This window comes from Astyanax mexicanus, chromosome 4 (assembly GCF_023375975.1).
Source record: "Astyanax mexicanus isolate ESR-SI-001 chromosome 4, AstMex3_surface, whole genome shotgun sequence".
NCBI lineage: Eukaryota > Metazoa > Chordata > Actinopteri > Characiformes > Acestrorhamphidae > Astyanax > Astyanax mexicanus.
This window is the reverse complement of record NC_064411.1, coordinates 630001-653484: the sequence shown is the minus strand read 5'-3', so window position 1 is coordinate 653484 and position 23484 is coordinate 630001. Positions and strand designations below refer to the sequence as shown.

The following is a 23484-nucleotide window of genomic DNA, read 5'->3' as shown; positions in this document are numbered from 1 at the left end:
ATTAAGCCTGCTTGGCTCTGTTTATAATTCTATACGTCCAGATTATAAATGAAAGTCTACTTTTGTGAACTTTTGTGAAATTATTATTAACAAATAACAAAAAATGCAATTATATAAAGAAAGGTACAGTAGATGCAGTTTCCTCAGCTTTGTTCACTGATGATCTTTCTGCCCTCTAGAGGACAGAGCCCTTAATGTTTTGGAAAGACCAGAGGTACTAGTAAAAGATAAAAACCGCTTGTGACACTATCAAGCATAACATTATGACCACCTTTTTGTTTTTACACCTATTATCCAGAGTGGATCAGATACAGCAGTGCTGCTGGAGTTTTTAAACACTGTTTTAAATCACTGTCAGAAACAGAAGCTTCGAATATGTTGCTGCACAGTTTACAGTGTTGGCCATCCTCTAGTCCTTCATCAGTGCTCACAGGATGCTGCCCACAGAGCCTGGACTGAATTAAATATAGTAAGAGGCTGCTTTCCTTAATATTCTATCCTCATAGAAACATGAATAAAATATTTGATTTTGCTGAATAAATCAGCTTAACTTAGTAAATTGTTTTATTTATTGTGATACACCAGGTGAATCAGATGTGCCTAATATGTATGACAATATATTAAGTATAAAACAAATAGTAGATCAAGTGACATTGATTTAAATCAAATTGTGGTTGAAATGAAAAGAAGAAGAAAAATATATATATATATATATTTTGTAAATATTTATATATTGTATGTGATGGTACAGTCATTAATTATTTGTATTATCTGTAAAAAAAATATTCTTAAATAAAGTTTCTTTAAAAAAAATAAATAACTGGTGTACGAAAGAACAGGTTGCCAGATGTTGTAAATTTGTCAGTAGTATGGGTTGAATTGTTTTTTTTACTAAATCCAGGCAACCCATTAAACCAGACACCCAGTCGCGCGTTATACAGAGGTTGACCCTTATATGTGGTCAATAATAGAAGTATAAACTTTTTAAAAATTATATATTTATGATAAGAAAAACATCGATGCCCCCAGTGCGCATGCGCAGCATACGTTGCCACAGCAGCCGGTGTGTAACCATGTGACGCAGGCGCAGCTGGCTCGGCTGTTCGGTTGCAGCCGGACAATACCGCGGCGCTCCGCTCCTCCGCCCCGCTCCCTCGGCATGGCAGACGGCGAGCGGTCCCCGCTGCTCTCCGACCTTGGTGACGGAGCCCTCGGCAGCACCGGCAACGGCGGCGTGTCTCCAGGCCCGGCCCCGTACGGCCAACCCAACAAACCGCAGAGTGAGTAGCGCTGGCTGGGCCAGTTAGCGCGCTGAGCTAACCGAGCTAACTCAGCTAACCCATCACTGAAGCTCCCGGTGCTCCGTCCAGATCTGCTACCTGTCGATATCTGCTACTCAGCGGCTCTGCGCATGCGCTGACCCCTTTTCTCTGAGTGCATTAGCTAATAAACCTGTGCTTAGTGTCGTTACTTGTATTATTGAGTGTTACAAAAGCCTAAATAGCAAATAAATATAAATATATAATCTTAAAAAAAAAATAATAAAATACAAAAAACAGTTAGAACATCATATGTTATCTTCATACAGTTAAATTACCCTGCTACAGTAATTCAGACTATCTAGCTGTAGCTAAATATCCTACCTACACTTCTGCCGAGAGCATGTGCTCTGATATTAATATATTAATACTATTTTTGTGTTTTTACATACAAATATTAATAGACGTATACTAAGATAAGCTCGCTTTTACAAAGCAGGTTAAGATAAGTTAGTAGTTACAGCTCGTGTTCTGTAGACTTGTGCGAGTTACCTTGTCGATCATGCTAACAGTTAGCTACTATAGTTATATAGTATATTAATTTTAAGCTGCGTAAATAAAATATTAGTTAGGTAACTTAGTTAGGATATCACAAAATGTCTAAAGCTAAAGTATAGATATGTAGAGAAGTATAGATATTTAGATAGCTTGAATCTACATCAGTGTAATAGTAAGGTATATTTTGAGGAGATTTATATTGTTATTATTAGTCATTACACCTACCTAATACTCAAATAAACAATAATAGTGAGCTCAGGTTGTGTAACACATCCAGTGAAATCAGAATTGCCTGGAAAAACATGAAAACATAACAACTGTGGATCGGCGCATGCGCAGAGGCGCAAAGTGGTGTGTATATTGATGGGTAGCACAAATCGACAGAACACCGGCCAGATCTCCCAGCAGCCCTGGAGGGCCGAGGCAGGCAGGGGGGAGTCGGGCGCGGGGAGCAGGGTTACTGCAGTCACGCTGTTTGAATTGTGTCGCTAATGCGTGGCGGTGCGGCGGCGGCGGGGGTTTAATTAGCTCGGTGAGGCGAGCTGTGACTGACTGGGGCTTTTCTAGCTTTAGCGTTAGCTGCCTCAGTCTGCAGCAGACAGGCGGGAATGATCCGGTGTTGTGCAGATCTGTGCTACCCTGTCAAATCATGCTTCCGTAGTTTATATTCATAGTAAAACTGCCTATATAAAACAATAGGTCGGATATATTGATAAGATAAAAGCATTATATCAGTAAATACTCACAGCAGAGGCACGGATAGGACATTTAAATAGCCGAAAATCTAACGTTAGCTACATCAGGGTAAAGAAAAGCTAATGGGTGTGGGTAATTTTCTTTATTTGATTTTAAACTTTTACAATGTTTTATAAATCTAAAGCAAATAATAATAGTGTACTCAGAACACAGAAGTCTGATTGCCATCACAAGTTATGTGCAGTATCACAAACTATATACTCACTGTATATTTGCTATTTGCTGTTAACCTATGTGCAAGATCACTGGGCACTGTCTACTACAGCACAGAATTGTAATTATTGGGTTACATTAATATTTTTTGTATTGTGTTTTATATATCTTTTTAGTGAATTTAATGTATATTTAGTTTTTATATGATGTTTGTTCATGTACTAACACTTCTGCATTCTAAATTTTGTTTTATTCCCTTGCTGTGGGATTAATAAATTATTATTATCAATTATTTTGTTTTATAAAAACCTTTAAAAATTGGGCCAGCGCATGCGCAGAGCCGCTGAGTAGCACATATCGATGGGTAGCGTAAATCGACAGGACACCGGGGTTAATGGGGCAGCGTGCCGCGGCTCTCCGCTCTGATCTTAGAGGGGAATGTCCGAGTGATTAGCTCTGTTTTGGCCCGGTTATCTGAGCTCAGATCAGCGCGGCGCAGATTAACCGATTTAACGCAATAAGAGGATAATTAACCGCGTCCCGCGCGCTCAGTCCTGCGAAACCTATCAACTACTGACCCACCGATACCGATATTTAGAGAGCAGATGTGCAGATATCGATATAAAAGCCGATATCTAGGGGGTTTTGTCCCAACAGATTTCCCCCCTTTTAATAATAATAATAATAATGCTAACATCAATAATAATAATTTATTGTTATTATTATTATTATTATTATTATAAATACATAGCTGAAACGCAACTAGCTTGCTGAAATAAATTAACATTTTAAGAAGTCAGTAATGCACTGTAACCGAAGCTCTCCATGTATTACTCCGCCAGATTCAGATAACATAGCAACGATGCAACGCTGATAAGCCAAACAGCGCAGCTACAAACAGAGCAGCAATGGAACTATTTTAACTGCCAGAGTTTTTATAACCAAACAGATTATGGCATAAAGTATAAGATTTGTCTGACAGCTTAGACCAGCATGTATGCTGTTTTCATCTAAAAAGTTTGAATTGCTGATCTAGTCTGTTGGTGTTTGCTGTTTTCCCTTAGTAGAACAGGAAGTTGCCTTTTTATATTGTGTAAATCATATAAATTAGTATTTGGGAAGGTTTCCTCATGTCATGTGTACCCATTTAACAACAGAAAGAAAGATATACGGTATTTTTGCCCTTGAGTGGTCCGGTAAGCAAGGGTGATATCAGCTAGTGGTTCGTCTATATAGATTGTTTTACCACGGTAAATGTGCAGGCTACAGTCCAATGTACTTGCATCTGAACGCCGGAATAGCTAGCACTCCAGCTAATGCTGCTCCAACAGTGCAACCCGACCCGACCCTCCTCTGCGCTCCGCAAAACCAGCAAGCTGATTGGCTGTTTCTCCTGAAAGGCGGGACTTTCTCGTTGAACTGGCATCATGATTGGTGTTAAGAGGTTTAATAATCTCTCATTAATACGGTCATAAATGCCATGTTTTCGTTTTCCCTCCTTTTAATCCCTTCAGATTTCCACTAAGGCTTGGTGCAGCAGCATTAGCAGCTAACCGCTAAGCTAGGGCGGTATTAGCTAGCGGGTTATCCCAAATAGCTTATATTAACACGGAAAACGTGCTGGCTACAGATTGATATACTCACCTTTGAACGGCTTAGGGGCTAACACTTAGCGAGGTTAGCAGGTAATGCTAATGCTGCTCCAGCAGTGCTAGCCGGGGATAGCAGCAGCAGGCTACAGGCAAATAATACTCACTTCTGAACAGTGAAAGAGCCAGCACTTAGCGTGGTTAGCGACTAATGCTAATACTGCTCCAGTCTTGCTGCTGGGGAATAATGCTGTATAATGCTGTACTTTAGCCGAGTGGCTTCACTGCTCCTTAATACATGACTGGTATAATTGTCGTTTTTTTAGGAAAATAAAAGGATTTTAAGTTTGCCTTATAGTGCGAAAAATACAGTAAATCTCACTGTCATCACAGTCACATGCTCATTCATTAGAAAAACAGAAGGTAATATCAAGTAATCTTCCTATTTTCTAAATGTTACTGTAATCTAATTACTTAATTATTCACTGTAATGGATTACAGTTACTGTATTTATGTATTCTGATTATGTTACACTGTTACATGTAATCCGTAACTACCCAGCGCTGCACACTGCATTCCATTCCACTCAGCTTATAAAGCTTCTTTCAGCTAAACTCAACAACAAATCTCATTTTCTGACTCTAATTCCACACTTTAGGAAATGGCTGCAACAACAATGGGCTATTCAGACTTCCCAAAGTAATTCCTATGCTGGTCACCTAATACTGTACACTATATACATATTGTATCTGCTTCGCTAAATTATTTCAGTCTACTGATGCAGGTCTAAATAAATCAAACAAGGCCCTGAACTGGTGGAAAGTAAACATGCTAGTGTCTGTAGCTGTAGTTATATTGTTTAATATTTTTGCAGAATTACAGTAAAGAATTACAGTATGTAGCTAAATGGATCTGTTACACAGTTATAGACACTTTTTATTTATTTATTTGCTGTCAGTGAACCTACATATGTCTTCGTGTAAAGAAATCAATGCGATTGATTTACATTTGCATTATTGGCATTTGGTTGTCGCTCTTATTCAGAGTGATTGATAATTAAGGCATGTGAGACCGCTGGGAGAATGTAGTGTAATGTAGAAAATACAAAATGAGTACACATGGATGCCACCTTAATGTGCTTTTTTTTTTTTTAGCCACTCCTTTGTTGCTTTGGCTGTATGTTTCTGGGTCATTGTCATGCTGGAAGACCCAGCAGCCACGACCCATTTTTTAAGGTCCTCGCAGAGGGAAGAAGGTTGTCACTGAGGATTTTATGGTACATGGCTCCATCCATTCTCAATTCTGGTGTGGTGAAGTAGTCCTGTACCCTTAGCAGAGAAACACCCCCAAAACATAATGTTCCCACTTCCTCCATGCTTGAAGGTGGGGGCAGTGTTCTTTGGGTCATAGTCAGCTTTTCTATTCCTCTAAACACAACGAGTTGAGTTAATGCCAAAAAGTTAAATTATTGACAATTACCCTTAGAATCATCCAGGTGTTTATTGGAAAGCTTTAGACTGGTCTGCACATGTGCCTTAATAAGCAGGGGGGGTTTTGCAGGTACTACAGGGTACAGGTACTACAATGGTTTTCTTGGTGACTGTGGTCCCAGCTGCCTTGAGATCATTAACAAGTGTCCCCAGTGTAGTTTTAGGCTGATCTTTCCCCTTCTTCATAATGAAGAATACCCCATGAAGTGAGATTTAGCATGGAGCCCCAGATCCTAGTTGTCTCCTTCTCATTCAGCATCTTTCTTATGGTTTTATAGCCCATTCCAGTCTTGTGCAGATCTGTGATCTTGTCCCGGACATCTTTAGAAAGCTCTTTGGACTTGAAAGGGGTATTTTATACATGGTGGGCCCCAAGGCAGCTTGGTAGACCATAAGGAAAGCACTGTTGTTACCAAAGCGGTGGTGTTACCCACAATGCTACACAACCCAAAGCTTAATGCTGATGAAGGTAAAATAGTGATAAATCAGTTTCCTGAATCTGCTTAAAGAATTTGTCTGTTTAGCTAGAAAACCATCAGATAAATTTCATTTTAAATAAATAAATACATATAAAGTAACTCTGAACTGGAGGAAAGGACACAAGCTATGGTCTGTGGCTGCTGTTATTTAGTTTAATGCTATTGATTCTGAAAGACTGATAAGAAGCTTTAGGGAATTATGTAATCTCTAATATTCAGCATCACTTACTCAGCTAGCTTACTTCCCTTTATCTCTTACATGATTAGGTTAAAAATGGCTCCCTGATTTCTATAGTGGTCATTAGCAAGACAATGCAATCAGCATATTCATTCAGTCTGTCTTTACCCGGGTTGGCTATAGTTGTGTGAGAACATACACATATTTTTATTAGTTGTGTCAATCGATTAAAAACAAACATACAGCTCTGAAAAAAAAAATACCACTTAAAAATGATGAGTATCTTTGATTTTACCAAATTGAAAACCTCTGGAATATAATCAAGAGGAAGATGGATGATCACAAACCATCAAACCACCAAACTGAACTGCTTGAATTTTTGCACCAGGAGTAAAGCAGCATAAAGTTATCCAAAAGCAGTGTGTAAGACTGGTGGAGGAGAAGAACATGATGCCAAGATGCATGAAAAAAAAAACTGTGATTAAAAACCAACCAGGATTATTCCACCAAATATTGATTATTTCTGAACTCTTAAAACTTTATGAATATGAACTTGTTTTCTTTGCATTATTTGAGGTCTGAAAGTTCTGCATCTTTTTTTTTGTTATTTCAGTCATTTCTCATTTTCTGCTGTAAATAAATGCTCTAAATGACGATATTCATATTTGTAATTTGGGAGAAATGTTGTCTGTAGTTTATAGAATAAAACAACAATGTTCATTTTACTCAAACATAAACCTATAAATAGCAAAATCAGAGAAACTGATTCAGACACTGAAGTGGTGTTTTTTTCCAGAGCTGTATTAAAAAGCTTTTAAAAGTCTGTTTCTCTCTCTCAGGCTTCCCCCCGTTTCCCAGCCCCTCTCAGCCCTCCGTGCTGTTGGGAGAGGATCCTCCGCCCTACTCGCCCCTGACGTCGCCCGAGAGCGGCAGCGCCCCGGTGATCAGCTGCCGGGTGTGCCAGTCCCTCATCAGCGTCGAAGGAAAGATCCACCAGCACGTGGTGAAGTGCGGCGTCTGCAACGAGGCTACAGTGAGTTAGCAGAACACGCGCAGGCTCGTGTGGATCCGTCATTGTGTAACTAAATCTCTGGGACACCTGATCCAGCGCAGGAGTGCGGCGGATCTGTTTCAGCGGATGGGAGCAGGCTACGTGTGCCAGGATTAGAAATCATAAATAAAAGTGATGTTTAAAAAAAAAAAAGCTGAGGTATCTAAATGTTAATGAGTTTTTTTTTTCTTATGTGTGAGAATATCCGGTCAGTTTATATTATTATTAAATTGTTTTTGGTTTAATAGCATCTGAAGTTAATGCAGTAATCATACACTGATCATAAAGTAGCTGGGTGGGCGATATGGTCCTAAAATAATATCACAATATTTCATGGTATTTTTGCGATAACGATACTCTTGGCGATATGACAATGAAATATTTTTTTTTTAAATACACTATACACTGCAAGAAAAAATCAAATATTACATACAATATAATATTGCCCAGGCCTAAATGAGATATTAAAAAATACAAGAATTTTATCAGATTTGTAACAGAAGTCAATGACCCAGAATGTCTCCATATATCCAGGATTAAAGTAAAATAAATGATACTATACAGATTTAATCTGTCTCTAGTAGATATATAATGGGAAATGGGATGGGTGATATGGCACGATATTTTAGGGTATTATATCGTTGACGATATTTAAAAATGTTGACGATATTATCGTGTACGATACGATATGGCACACCACTATCGGCTACTTAACCTTACTAGCTTTTAGGGCTGCAGCTATCGATTCTACTAGTAATCGAGTATTTTACTGAAAAATCGATTCGATTAATCGAGTAATCGGATAAAACACATTTGCTTGCTTTAACAAGACATTTTACTTTTTATTTTTTTTCAATACTAAAAATTAAAGTACAGATGACAAAGAAATGGTTCAAAACTAGGTTTACCTTTATTTTTTCACTAATGTTTTTTTTTTTTGCATGTCTAGGTGCTGCTTTTATACACCTGTGGCTAGGCCTGTCACAGTAACTTTGTTTTAATGGGGATAAACTTTAGGATTTAATGTAATTTTAAAATATTTTTACAGCATTATAGCATGCTAAATAAATAAACAGCAGCAATATTGAGGGAGGCGAGCTTGACCCACGTCATGTGTCGTCATCAGGTTGTCGTTTAATAAGATGAGAGTGTAAATAACGTTACAGGCCTACCTGTAGCCATAGAAGAGTGATTAAAACACATCAATTTAACTATTTAAACGGGTGACTCTCACACTGATGATGATGATAATGATGATGATGATGATGATGATAATAAGACAAAACGGTAGAAGAAAGAGAAGTGAAAGCGCAGCTTCTTTCAGAGCCGGGGCCACAGTAATCCTGTTTAAACTTCACGAGTCATCTGTTTCGACCAATCACTTTCTGTTAGACTGAAACTGTATCTGGGTGATGCAGATCCGAGTTTCACTTTCTATCATCATCCCTCTATTCAGAGAAAGAGAACCGCCCCCAAACACCACGGACACTGTCTGATTAATCCACACCCTGATCTTATTTCTCTCTCTCTCTCTCTCTCCTTTAGCCCATAAAGAACGCCCCAGCAGGGAAGAAGTATGTGCGCTGTCCCTGTAACTGTCTGCTCATCTGCAAGGTCACATCTCAGCGGATCGCCTGCCCGCGGCCGTACTGGTGAGAGAGACACAGGGAGAGGAGACATATGTCCCGTTCACAGAACATTAAGCCAAAACATTCAAGCTATAACAAGCCTACTGTTGATGATCTAATATTATTATTATTATTATTATTATTATTATTGTTTCTGTGTTGCAGTAAGAGGATCATTAACTTGGGGCCAGTACACCCCGGTCCAGCCAGTCCAGACCCACAACCTACTGGAGCACGAGTGTCATGTGGCCACTGCAGCAACACCTTCTTGGTACTGTTTTTTTTTTTGTTATAATCCTAACATAACATAAGACAAGATAAGATAAGATAATCCTTTATTAATCCCACAATGGGGAAATCCACACGATGCCGGTCTCACACGTGCAGAGTAGAGTTTCCACGGTTTAGGATTTCCTCGATATGGCTGCTGTTGGATTTGAACTGGGATTTAAATTTTAGATCCACATTAGTTATATAGAATACTGTATTTTTCACAGTGAAAATCCTTTACTTTTCCCAGAAATCCTCAGTGCGCCTAGTCTCAGTTTAGTTCTCCAGCACTAAGGCTGGAGCAGTATTACCAGTAGCCGCTAAGCGTAAGCTCTTTTGCCTTGTTAAAACAAGCTACCTGTGAAGAACTGCTAGCTAATATCACCCTAGTTTACCGGAAAACACTCAGGGTTTCAGGTCAGGTGGCATTTAGTAGCGCTAACCATGGCTAGCGCTAGCAATTAGCCAGTAATGCTACTGCTCCCAGCCTTTTTTTTTAACCATTAAATTTGTATACTTAGCTCAGCTTTACTTAACTTAGTTAGTTGAGACTGATTCTGCATACCTCGTATGTCAGATCTTGGAGCTGGGAATGATTTCACACCAGAGTTAATTCTAGTTCTAGTTAAACATTTAGATATTAGCTATCGCTGTTAGCATTGTTCAGGTTAGCTTTGTTAGCAATGACGGTTATAACGCTTTCATGCTACGCATGAAACAGAGCTGGGCGGTGTAAAACAGCACCAGCAAACTAGATACTAGGGGTGTGAAAATTCAGGTATTTGTATAGAAGATGCTTCTGCTACTTTTAAGTTGTATGTCTGGCTGCATTTTGGCTCCAATGGAAACAATAAACGGTAACAGAGAGACCAACAAGATACAAACCATATATAAATACTGTAAGTAAATCCTACACGTGACTGTTTCATAGACAGCTGTACTAATCCCTTAGCTCTGTACTGTATTTAAAAACATGTTCTGTCTCTGTTTCACTTCAAGCGCATAGTCTTAATATGACTGGTTATGGTTTGCACTTATTGTTATATAAGACAAGTTTAATTTAATCTTGTCTCGTCTCGTTCTCATGAACCAGGTATTGTGTCTCGTTTCGTGATATTAGTGTCTCGTCACACCCCTACTGGACACCGCTAGCCAATTAGCATAACAAGCTAACACACTGGAAGCTGAGCGCTACGCATCGCCGTGCACCGCACACCCTGCCCTATGCCGTAGCTTGATGCGCACCTTAGTGTTTTATATTGTAACAGTACAGTACTCCTAACAGTACAGTACGTACAGCAATAACATAAAACTGTTACTCATTGTTCCTGTACCTTTTTATCTTTTAAACACCAGTATCAGTAACAAGCATCCCTACAGCTAATGCAGTAACATGTATTCATTGTTTAATCTCTAATACCGATATCGTTTCTGCAACATTTCAGTGGACAGAGTTTACTGACAGGACGCTGGCCAGATGTCCCCACTGCAGAAAAGTGTAAGTGTCCCGTTTCTTCAAACAGTCTCTTAGTCTTTTCTCTTCCCTTATTCTCACCCTTTTCTCTGTTTTCTGTTTCTCCCTCGCTCTGCAGCTCCTCGATTGGCCAGCGGTACCCGAGGAGGCGGAGCATGTGGTGTTTCCTGCTCTGCTTGCTCTTCAGCATCTCAGCAGCTGGACTGATTGTGAGTGAACAGAAAGTTAGGCAGTGTTGCTGGCATCAAAAATGATTTGTATAATGTTTCTAAAATATAAAAATGTAATAAAAATGTAAATGTTCCAGTACAGTCCAAAAAAACATAATACACAAAAATAACTTTTAATTAAACATTTTGCAGCTTACAAAATTCATTGATCATGTGTAATGATGGGAGAGGATGGCAGTTTCTCTCCTACTCTGGTCTTAGCCAATATTTAAATTCAAGCCCCTGTGTATCTTAAAATCTCACAGTGTAAATGTACAGAGTATGCCCGATTAATATCTTCCAGATATCTGCTGTGTTTGAACAGTCTCGCTGTACAATACGCCATTCTTAAGGTGGTTCAAGTTTATCCTGAAGCCAGAGAGCTATAGCTGAATCCAGAAAGATGATGCTAAACTTGGAAATCTTACACTAAACCTAGAGAGAAGTTAAACCCGGAGAGATGATGCTAAACCTGGAAATGTAAAGTTGAACCTGGAGAGCTAAAGCAAACCTGGAGAGGTAGAGCTAAAGCTAAACCCGGAGAGCTAAAGCTAAACCCGGAGAGCGAAAGCTTAACCCGGAGAGCGAAAGCTTAACCCGGAGAGCTAAAGCTAAACCCGGAGAGCTAAAGCTAAACCCGGAGAGCTAAAGCTAAACCCGGAGAGCGAAAGCTAAACCCGGAGAGCTAAAGCTAAACCCGGAGAGCTAAAGCTAAACCCGGAGAGCTAAAGCTAAACCCGGAGAGCTAAAGCAAACCCGGAGAGGTAGAGCTAAAGCTAAACCCGGAGAGCTAAAGCTAAACCCGGAGAGCTAAAGCTAAACCCGGAGAGCTAAAGCTAAACCCGGAGAGCTAAAGCTAAACCCGGAGAGCTAAAGCTAAACCCGGAGAGCTAAAGTTAAACCCGGAGAGCTAAAGTTAAACCCGGAGAGCTAAAGCTAAACCCGGAGAGCTAAAGCTAAACCCGGAGAGCTAAAGCTAAACCCGGAGAGCTAAAGCTAAACCCGGAGAGCTAAAGCTAAACCCGGAGAGCTAAAGCTAAACCCGGAGAGCGAAAGCTAAACCCGGAGAGCGAAAGCTAAACCCGGAGAGCGAAAGCTAAACCCGGAGAGCTAAAGCTAAACCCGGAGAGCTAAAGCTAAACCCGGAGAGCTAAAGCTAAACCCGGAGAGCTAAAGCTAAACCCGGAGAGCTAAAGCTAAACCCGGAGAGCTAAAGCTAAACCCGGAGATCAGTCTGAACTACGTAAAGAAGACCTCTCTGGTGAAAGTGTGTAGTTACACAGAGCACGTGGAAAAGTACTTTTAATTCAGGTTAATGTAAAAAAAAAAATTGTGAAATTGAGTGAAATTCTGTGTTTTAAAGTATATTGCTTTGTTATTTTTTTCATTCATGAGATTCTGCCATATATATATTAGAATATATTAGACCCTGCAGGGCTGGTTGTGTCGGGACACTGATGCACATATATTTGTATATGTTTTCCTCCTTCACAACCCGACAGTATTACTGCTTTCAGTTTAAAATAAAAACTGCACATCTAAGGAACTGTTGCTTTAAGAAATACTTCCCATTAATTATAATTCTCCCTCTTTTTCTCTTGTTCTCTCTCCCTCACCCCCTCTTCCCTCCCTCCCTCCCTCCTCCAGGCGGGGACGTGGTCTCAGGCGCAGGTGTATGGGGGGATCTACGCTGCGTGGGCGGCTGTGCTGCTGCTGGTGGTGGTGACGCTGGCCAGAGCGCTGTACTGGAGCTGCCTACGGGTCAGCCAGCCCCTGCAGAACTTCACATAGAAACCGAGAGAGGGAGGGAGGGAGGGAGGGAGGGAGGGAGGGTAAACAGAACGAAGGAACGAAAGAGAGAGAGAGAGAGAGAGGGAGAGAGAGATAATAGTTTGAGAAGTAAGGGGCTGGGGTTTAGAAAGAGGATAAATATAGAGATATATTAAAGAAAGAGAGAGAGGAGGAGGTGAGGGTGTGGAGAGGGGCGGATGAGTGAGTGAATGGATGGAGGGATGGGTTTAGGTGAAGGTAGACGGCTGTTTTAAGGATATATTTATTTAGCTTGTTGGACGGTGTTACCGATGACTGTGCGCAAACTTACTGACATGTTACGCAACTAATCTCCAGTCGCCCCAAGCATTTTTAATACCCCCCCCCACACACACACACACACACAAACACACACACACACACACACACATATATACACAAATATACAAATGCCTCATTTTTGTGCCGTTTGTTGTACAGTTTAAACGAACTACCTACACACACATTCACACTCATGCACACAATGCCTGTCAAAAGTTTGAGAACATCGTTTTTAAAATTTAAAAAATTCAGCATGTTCTCTCATGTGATCTTTGCAAAAAGTTTGAGTAAAAAAAGAAAATAAAAGACATTGTTACTACTGGATACTGGGTATTAAATGAAATCAAATACTTATTAAAAATGTGCGTACTAGAATTAAATTAAAAATAGGCCTAGTGTTTAAGGTATGGTGTGATAGTATAAAATAAGCAGCAGTTTAAAATTGCATCAAAATATGGGGCACCAAGTGGTCAAGCGGTCTACGGCACTGTCACTATGATCGGTACTATGATCTGGAGATTGGCCAATTGGCATTTCTCTCTCTGGGTGGGTACAGTACAGTAGATGGCGCTCTCTCTTTCCCCTCATCACTCCAAAGGGTGATGTGGATCAGCACAAGGCTGCATCTGTGAGCTGATGTATCAGAACCACAGAGTCGCTGCGCTTTCCTCCGAGTGTTAGCGCTGTGATGCTACTCGGCAATGCTGAATCAGCAACAGTTCAAAAAGAGGCGGAGTCTGACTTCACTTTAAATTTGGAGAAAAATGGAGCGAAAAGAGAATAAAAAAAAAAATTAAATTATGGGAAAATAAATAAATAATATATTAAAATATATACATTACGGACTTTTACACATTTACTTCAACATGTTATATATGGGCATTATCCTTAAACAACATTAATGTCTATAATATTAAATATATTAAATTTAATTTATTTAATTTAATTATATTTGTCACTGGCAGTGATCCTGCTTTATCTGTGCTGTGAAACTGTGACTCAAACAATGACCTTTGACAGCCATTGTGTGCTCTCTCACACTCATACACACACACACACACACACACACACACACGCGCGCATTCATACATACACATTCTTAACCCACTGACCCTATTATCCTACTTAACTGGAAGTGTAAAGGACCAGGAGCTGACTGGAGGTGTTGGGTAGCGTTTAATTTTGATTGATTAGATGTGTTATTGATCGTTAATGTAAAGTTCTGTACAGTCAACAGTGTCACTAGAAGCGTTGTGGTGAGTGCTGCCGTTATCCGCGCGTCTGCAGTCCAAAGTGTAAAGAGGCCTTACAGAGAGACACTGCAGTCTCTCCACCACAAGGGGGCTCTGCTTCAACACACACACACACCTTACACACACCTTACACACACCTTACACACATCTTACACACATCTTACACACATAAACACACACACACTTACAGTTTAGCTTTCATAAGAACATGCACATATACTCTAGGGCTGTGGCGATTATGGCGTGGCTATATATTGTGATATTAAATCCTGATGTAATTAGCATTAATCTGAATATATAAATATATATATATATATATATATTTATTGTCGTACATTATGACATTTTGGAACTTGGGCCTGGATCAGCAATCAAGGTTTAAAATCGAAAGTACGCCCTTTTTTTTTTTATTTATCTGTTTTCAGATTGTTTTTTTCTTTCTTTTTTTTGCCAAATATGGGGAACAACAGTATACTGTCTTTTTTTTTCTTTCTTTTTTTTTAATGGATGCTTATAATCTTCAAGTGTATGTGGAACGGTTCAAATCGTAATATATATAATCTGTAAGCATGATCATCCTACTGTGAACAAATGAGCTTATTCCAGCCCGCAGGGTGTGTCGTGCCCGTACATGCAGTCGTGCCTCCAGCAGGGGGTGCTGTTGTAATGCAGTTTTTTTATTTATTTATTTTTTTTGTGTGTGTGTGTTTTTTTTCTGTTTATTTAATGCCTCGGCACGGCACAGCACAATATAGTCACATTAACAGCAACAGCAGCAGCAGATCAGGCTTCAATTTAATGCATCCATCTCCAGAACTTCCAGTTGATGCACTGTCCTGCTTAAAAAAAAAAAATAAAGATTTTATAAACCATACACTCATACAAACACACTTACATACTGTACTGTTCGCACTATAAGGCACACTATTAATGAATGTCTGTTTTCTGGTCTATTTTCATACATAAGGAGCACCGAATTATGAGGCACATTTCAAGCAACAAAAATAAGGAACAAAGGTGTGGCCTGTTTTTTCCTTCTAATTTATTTAGCAGCCTGTAAAGCTGAGCTAAGTTTAGTAATGCAAACTGTAATTCTTTAAAAATAAAACAAAAGTGCTGGATGTTAATCTACACAGATTTCTCTCCTGAAAACTGTTTATTTGGGTGAGTAAAGCACTTCTGTTTATTTTTATAGTAAACTGTAAGAGTAAGAGATTAGTGTCCAGATTAGCTGCATTAAGGCTGCATTAGCATTAGCAGCTGACCACTTGGCACTTAGCGTGGCTAGTTGCTAATGCTAATGGCACAGCTCCAGCAGTGCTAGCCAGGGTTAGCAGCAGGCGGCAGGCTGATAATACTCGTCTCTGAACAAACAAGAGAGCTAGCGCTTAGCACGGTTAGCGGCTAATGCTAATAATGCTCCAGTCTCGGTGCTGGAGAACTAAACTGAAACTCCTGTAAAACTCTATAACTCAACTGATACCTGACTGACAAAATTCATACATAAGGATTTTAAGCACGCCTTATAGCGCGAAAAATACGCTACATAAAAAACGAACACTGGCATTAATCTCGCTCTGTTTTTTTTTTTTTTTGTGGTTTGGCTTCTTTTTCTTTTTTTCTTTTTTGTTTGTTTTAATTTATTGTGTATGTGTAAATATTCGTTCTTTTTAATGAAAGCTGACTGATTTGTTGCACTATTAAGCATCTAACACTTTTGATTCCTGGAAAACGTTTGATTTTTTTTTCTGTTTTTAAATGTGAAATCACTACAGCATTATAAGTTTATATTTATTTTCATGTACTAACAAAGTGAAGGCTTAAGATCATTTATACACACACACACACACACACTCTCCCCCTCACCACGACTGACGATCTGAAGGCCCTGCGTTAGGGTGACTGACGGGGGGATTCTCGTACTGTTTCTGACTGAATGAATGATGTTGATGTTTTGTTCCTGATTATATGAAAATTGTCATGTTAGTAACTCCAACATGTTGCAGGTCGAGATCAATGAATTGTGCTGATCAGGTGTTTGGGTCTCCTCTGTGTGTTTAAAGCTTGGTCCAGGTCTTTAGGCACCCCTGCAGTCCTGTCTGCGCTCACAGTACAGAGTATTTAATTTATATATCAGGATTTATCACTCTGTACCCCCGGCACTGAGCAGCTTAAAGAGATACACACACATTTTCAACCATTAATGGGACTTTTGATGGACTTTCCTTAGTGCTTTTTCTCAGAAAAGAACAAAAATATATTTTTTAAACAGCTTAGAAGACATTAAAACTCATTAAGTGGAGGATATTGAACAGCTGCTGAAGGACACATATATATATATATATATATATATATATATATACACTGTATAAAACATAAAAATGGGATTATCGAATAATGAAAACTTGATCAATAATTCAATATACCCTTATTTTGCTTTGAAGACTCATTTTCACAGGAGCCAAACATTTACAATAATCTGGGACTGAAATTGAAAAAAATAATATTTAATCACCCTAGATAAGGACATTAGTAAAGAATAAGCTAAGTACAATAAAAAGAAAACAAAATTAACCTTAAATCATATAAAATGATCAAACTAATATTTAGTTATTGAAAGATGAAACAGTCAAAAATGATAAAAGTAGATGTTGGAAATGACCACAACCACAACAATATTCAGACTATTCCTATTTAAACATCTAAATGCTGGTACTTCCTTAATTTGTTAAAAAAAAAAAAAGGGGGTGCAAATTTTAATTTTGCAAAAATCTGTAAAAAAAAAAAAAAAAAAAAAAAAGTAATTTATTTGCAGAAAATAAGAAATGGCTGAAATAACAAAAAAAAAACAGTTTTCATTTTGACATACTATCCTCCACCAGTCTTACACACTGCTTTTGGATAACTTTATGCTGCTTTACTCCTGGTGCAAAAATTCAAGCAGTTCAGTTTTTCTTTTTCTTTTTTGCATAATAACACAGTGAAATTATTTCCCGTCATAAATATTCACTGCAGATTCAGCAGAGACAGATCTGGTTGAAAATTCTGTTGTTTTCTTAAACTTTTTTTTTTCCAGCTGATTTAGCCTGTTAAAGTACATGATAATAAGCTGACACTCCAGCTCTGCTGCTCTTTATCCTCATATATCTTGCATTGAACATTATGATCTGAACAGTAAGGGTTTGAGAACCACTGTCCCAAACGCTGGGAGGCCTGTCTTTCTTCCGTCTCCTGAATGGATCGTTTTTCTGAACTTTTTCTGATTGTTTTTTAATAAAAATTCATTTTATTGAACTGATTTACAAAGTTAACTAAATTACTCTGGACATATATGGATTTATTTACCACTACAGGCTGATATAAAATATCATTAGTGATCATTAGTCACGAGTTTCCCCCAGTGCAGTGCTAGAAGTGGTGTCACTGATTAAAATGTCTGTTTACGAATAAAGTCACGCCCTTTTACAAAAAGAGCCAATCAGCTAGCTAGTTACACCGTGATTGAAGGAGAGTCTAGTGAAAGACCTCTTCAATGTGGAGATCTGCGCAAGCGCAGTAGCCCAAATAACTTTTTAATACGTTGTTAACCCAAGTGATACAAACTATTAAAAAATCTGTTTCTGAAACAAAAATCTGACCTTGAGTTTACAGTATTTTGGCTGTTTCCGTTTATAAACATCAGAATCTGGTCTTGCGTTACTTAACCCTTTCAGAATTGAATAAAAAAAAAAAATGCTGTTTTCTGTTTTTCTAATTCACACAAAGGCATATGTTGATATTCTGTTATAAAATGACAAAATTAATAAAATATATATTCAATTTTATTGGACAGCTGTGTTTCACAATCAAACCTAAATATAATTTAAAACGTTTTCTTAATCACATAAAATTAGATCAGTAAAGATGAGCTCTTATTTGCTTCATAGGCTCTCATGCTGTCGTCCCCTAATGTCTGAGTTGTTGTTTTTTTTTTGGGGTTTTTTTCAGTGCAGTGGGCGGGGCTAAGCTTCCGTTTCATTGGCTGACTCATGGTCTGTTATGGTGGACACTGTATAGGACACAGGGTCTGAAAGGGTTAAAAATAGATATTTCTGAACTCGTTTGAATTTTTTATTGGATTGTTTCCAGTGGTTCAGATTTATTATTTGAAAAGTCAAGAGCCTTTTCAACCCCCGAGTTTAAAATCCAAGATGGCCGCCCCACACTGCACTTTAACAGTAGTATAAAAAAAAGTAGGACATACCAGTTAGCAACAGAAAGGTTGTTTAACCAGTTGTGGTAAATTCAGTCTTTAGTTACATGTTTATAGAAAAGTTTTGAAACAGTGTAAATTTAAATAAATGTTTATCTAAAATGACTTTATCGCGGGTATGACGTCATTCTTAGCTCCGACATTCGACATCTAAAGATTTCCCTATAAAGATTTTGGTAATGAGTCACTTCAAGCACTGCCTCAAAAACATAATATAAAATACGAATCAGCATTTTCTTTGAGTTAATATTTCAAAAAATGTATCTATATCTCTATGAATTAGCATTACATTAAAAACATAGCATTTATTGAAATGAGGCTACAAATAGGGCTCTCAACTCAAGTGCAGTGCTTTTATGGTACTGAGAACTGTGTTGTAAATTACATTCTGTAAGTATATTATTAAATATACCAACTGCTATCCATTATTATTAGTAAATATTGAATATTGAGTTGACAAAAAAGGAAAAAGCATTGTTCACTTCAGGGTACTGGAATTCTGTAACAAAACTCAAGCCCCCTGGTTTTATATTATTGTAAATTAATGTCATAAATGAGTTAAACATTTTTATGCAACAGATATTTTTTTACTTGTTCGCTGAACTATCAGTGGTTCTCCGTTAGTACAAGAGTTTTAAACAATTAAAAAAAATATTTGCACTTTTCTCAAGTACAAATAAAAGAAAATGAATATTAATAAGAAAAAATATTAATCAAATATAGAAAAATGGGTAAAAATAAACTTTTTTTTTTTTCATTTTAGTATAGTGAAGAAAGGTTTTCATTGATTTTTTTTATATTTTCTAGATTTTCAGTTTTGTTCCATTTTTGCGTCGTGTAATTAAAGTAATTTAGATTTTCATTATACAAAGTTAAAAATAGGAAAATCAGAAAATCAAGAGAAACTCATGCGAAAGGCAAAAATTCTGAACTAAAAATTGAAAAAAAAAAAAAGAAAATTAATTTCTTCATTATACAAAGTTTAATACTATATAAAAATTAAACAATTAAATTAATTAATTAATTTAACCAATGCTAAATTAAAAGACCCTACGCTGGTTCCAGATCAGCGGGGGTCTGTTATAAAAGCAGTTCAGGCTGAAGGGGGGTGCCTACTGTCCTGACTGGGCTGCTTTAAAGATCACAGTTACCTGATACTGTTTATAACAAGAACGAGAACAAGAAAAGTCCAGGATGAAGCTTTTTCTCTGAGTTTGTTTACTAATGATGACGGCATGATGATGACGGTGGCGATGATGAAGACTTCATAAAAATGTAAAAACAGAACTGCTGCTGCTGCTCTGTGTGTTTTTATCCTCTTTTTTTGTTGATCTGCACACAAAACACTGACAGTCACTCATCTGCTTTGACACCTATTTGGGGACGGATTCGTCACCGATTGCTTACGCACACACACACACACACACACACACACACACACACAGAGTCTCTCTCCATCTGTCTCTTGTTTCATGCGGATGTATTTTTTCCTGGACAAAGAGAGTAAGAGGGATGGGAAACATACAAAAAGCTTTCAGAAACCACGAAGCCCCTGAGAGAGAGAAGGGGGGGGGGAGGGGGATGAGGGGGACAAAGATGGGTGAAGACGAGTGAGAAAAGTCAGCATTAATGGAAGAAAAGGAACAGATATGGAGAGAATGGAAAAAGGAGGGAGGGGAAAAAGTGAAAGGACAGTAAGGAGAAAGCTGAACTTGCTTACATTAAAACTGGGGACACATTTTAGACTACACACCAGCGTACTGGGGACGCCTGCAAATAAAATGCAAATAAAAAATTAGCAAACACCCTCAACAAAGGCATTTTTAAACTTGAACGTTGCAACCCCTAATTAAAAGGTGTTAAAAGCCTTTAAATAAATGTCATTTTTATTGCTGTAGCATAATCTCACTTTGACAAAAAAATTGAAAAAAGCAACCTTCAACTAAAGTGAATCATTTTTTTTTTTTTAAATCTAAGAAATAATTATTTTCATAAAATGACCTGTTCCAGATCCAGATTATCACCCTTAACAATTTCTTGGAAATAAATATATTTTTGAACCATGTCATTTTCACTCTAGTTTATGAAATAGATCAAAAGTATCTAGGAACCTTTAATTAGTAATTCATCTCTTCCTGTTTCCCTGGGGTATAAATATGGCGTTACACAGGGGCCTATTTCTTGTACTTACTCTTAAACATGGGAAAGAAAACAGAGAACACACTATTCAAGTCAGGCAGATGTGTGTCGCCTTCATAAATCAGGCAACAGCTACAAGAAAATAGCCTCTCCTCACCTGCAGATGGCCTTATATACTACAGTCAGAGCCCCATCAAAAACCAGGCGGTACTGGGAATGTAACTGGGATCGTGTGCTTTGGTCAGATGAGACCATGATAGAGCTTTTTGGCAGCAAACATTGTAAGTGGGCCTGGTGTAACACTAAGGATGAGTATGTGGCATTGAAATACACTACCTATTCATTTTGTGGTGATGCAGCCAGATCAGAATCAAAATTATTTTACTTCAAACAGAAGGAAAAAGATTGTGAGGAGAATGGAAATGAACCCTGAGTATGATTTTAAGTGGTGGAAAATACCAAGTCTCATAAATATTTAAACTGATGTGTTTCCTAATTCTTTTTTAGAAGGCTTAAGTTAAAGCCACGCTGTGTTCCTAATGAATTGGCCAATAAAAAAATTAAAAAACCTGACCGTGGATGAATAATGTGTGCTTTTCATCCAGCTGAAGCTAATTCTTGTTGATAAGCTCAGCTGCAGTCTAAACTCAGGCACAGCTCTTGAGATTCTGACAAGGATTAAAGTGAAACTTAAGGTGAAGCATCGCTCCTACAAATTTGCACTTAGAAAGCACAAACTGTTCAGACACATGTCAGATACGGGTCACAATAAAAAGATCACTATGCCTAAACTAAATATTATATCTAGTCAGAAAGTCGAATTTGGGACACTTTAACCTGCTGTGTGAACGTAGCCTTACACTCTTGTTGCTGCAGGATGCACCTTTTTGTTTGTTTTAGCATGGGTGCTCATTTTATTTTAATGTCATGTACAATAAATGCCCAGAACTTCTCTTTAACCCAGTTTAAAACACTTTGTACTCCTGAAAGTCTGGACCAGGGTTTTGTTCTGTACATTTAGTCTGGTTACCATATTTTTGGGTGTATAACGCGCACTATCAATGAATGTCTATTTTCTGGTCAAAGAGTCTAAAAGCAGAGAGAGTGCACATTTCTAGCGCAGAAAAACGGGGCCAAAGAGTCTAAAAGCGGAGAGAGTGCGCATTTCTAGCGCAGAAAACGGGCCAGAGAGTCTAAAAGCGGAGAGAGTGCGCATTTCTAGCGCAGAAAAACGGGGCCAAAGAGTCTAAAAGCGGAGAGAGTGCGCATTTCTAGCGCAGAAAACGGGCCAAAGAGTCTAAAAGCAGAGAGAGTGCGCATTTCTAGCGCAGAAAACGGGCCAAAGAGTCTAAAAGCGGAGAGAGTGCGCATTTCTAGCGCAGAAAAACGGGGCCAAAGAGTCTAAAAGCGGAGAGAGTGCGCATTTCTAGCGCAGAAAACGGGCCAAAGAGTCTAAAAGAGGAGAGAGTGCGCATTTCTAGCGCAGAAAAACGGGCCAAAGAGTCTAAAAGCGGAGAGAGTGCGCATTTCTAGCACAGAAAAACGGGGCCAAAGAGTCTAAAAGCGGAGAGAGTGCGCATTTCTAGCGCAGAAAACGGGCCAAAGAGTCTAAAAGCGGAGAGAGTGCGCATTTCTAGTGCAGAAAAACGGGCCAAAGAGTCTAAAAGTTGCCGTAATTAAGGAGTTTAATATTAAGAGACATCATGAAATTAAACATCAATTTGAAAAATCTTAGTTTACACAACACTGTCAAAGATAAAGATAGTAAGTCCAGTAAAATGGTGTGTAAATGAAATAATCAGGAAAAATGGCTTTGCGTGCCTAAAAGTGTGTGCAGAATAAAAAAGTGAAAGGACAGTAAGGAGGATAGTGTGTGTGTGTGTGTGTGTGTGTGAGACTGTGGGAGCACACGCTCTATATATCTCTGTTTAAGTGGCTTTAGCTCAGCCTCTGCTTAGTATTACTGAACTAAACACAAACACACACAAGAGCCTTAGCAATCAGTATCATCCATATATCCTACTGCAATTCACATTACCACACACACACACACCGTCTCAAACCATCTCAAATCCGTGTGGGCTTACTCACTCACTCACACACACACACACACACTCATCAGGGAAAGCGTTTGTTCCCACTGCAGTCAGTGAAGGATTACTGACCGTGCACAAACACACTGACCACTTTATCCTCCTCACTATAACCGGATTCAGCCCTTAAGACAAGCTGTATGACCTTACACACACACACACACACAGACGGACGGACGCTCTGGTATCAGTACCATTCTTTTTCTCACACTCTATCACACACTCTTGCAGTGTAAACCCATACGTTGTTTGAACTCAAATAAATTTTGCGCACTCTCTCTGCTTTTAGACTCTTTGGTCCGTTTTTCTGCGCTAGAAATGCGCAGCCTCTCCGCTTTTAGACTCTTTGGTCCGTTTTTCTGCGCTAGAAATGCGCACTCTCTCCGCTTTTAGACTCTTTGCCCCGTTTTTCTGCTCTAGAAATGCGCACTCTCTCTGCTTTTAGACTCTTTGGTCCGTTTTTCTGCGCTAGAAATGCGCACTCTCTCCGCTTTTAGACTCTTTGGTCCGTTTTTCTGCGCTAGAAATGCGCAGCCTCTCCGCTTTTAGACTCTTTGGTCCG

General features: G+C 38.6%; 1 protein-coding gene across 1 annotated transcript; it reads left to right on the top strand.

Moving 5' to 3' along the window:
• The first annotated feature begins 1079 nt into the window (after positions 1–1079).
• pip4p1a (phosphatidylinositol-4,5-bisphosphate 4-phosphatase 1a) lies at positions 1080–12904 on the top strand. The gene is made up of 7 exons (XM_007236632.4): positions 1080–1280; positions 7302–7495; positions 9059–9165; positions 9307–9412; positions 10857–10909; positions 11004–11094; positions 12742–12904. The coding sequence occupies exons 1-7, from the start codon at positions 1160–1162 to the stop codon at positions 12883–12885; spliced, it is 816 nt and encodes a 271-aa protein (XP_007236694.1). The 5' UTR covers positions 1080–1159; the 3' UTR covers positions 12886–12904.
• Positions 12905–23484: the final 10580 nt, after the last annotated feature.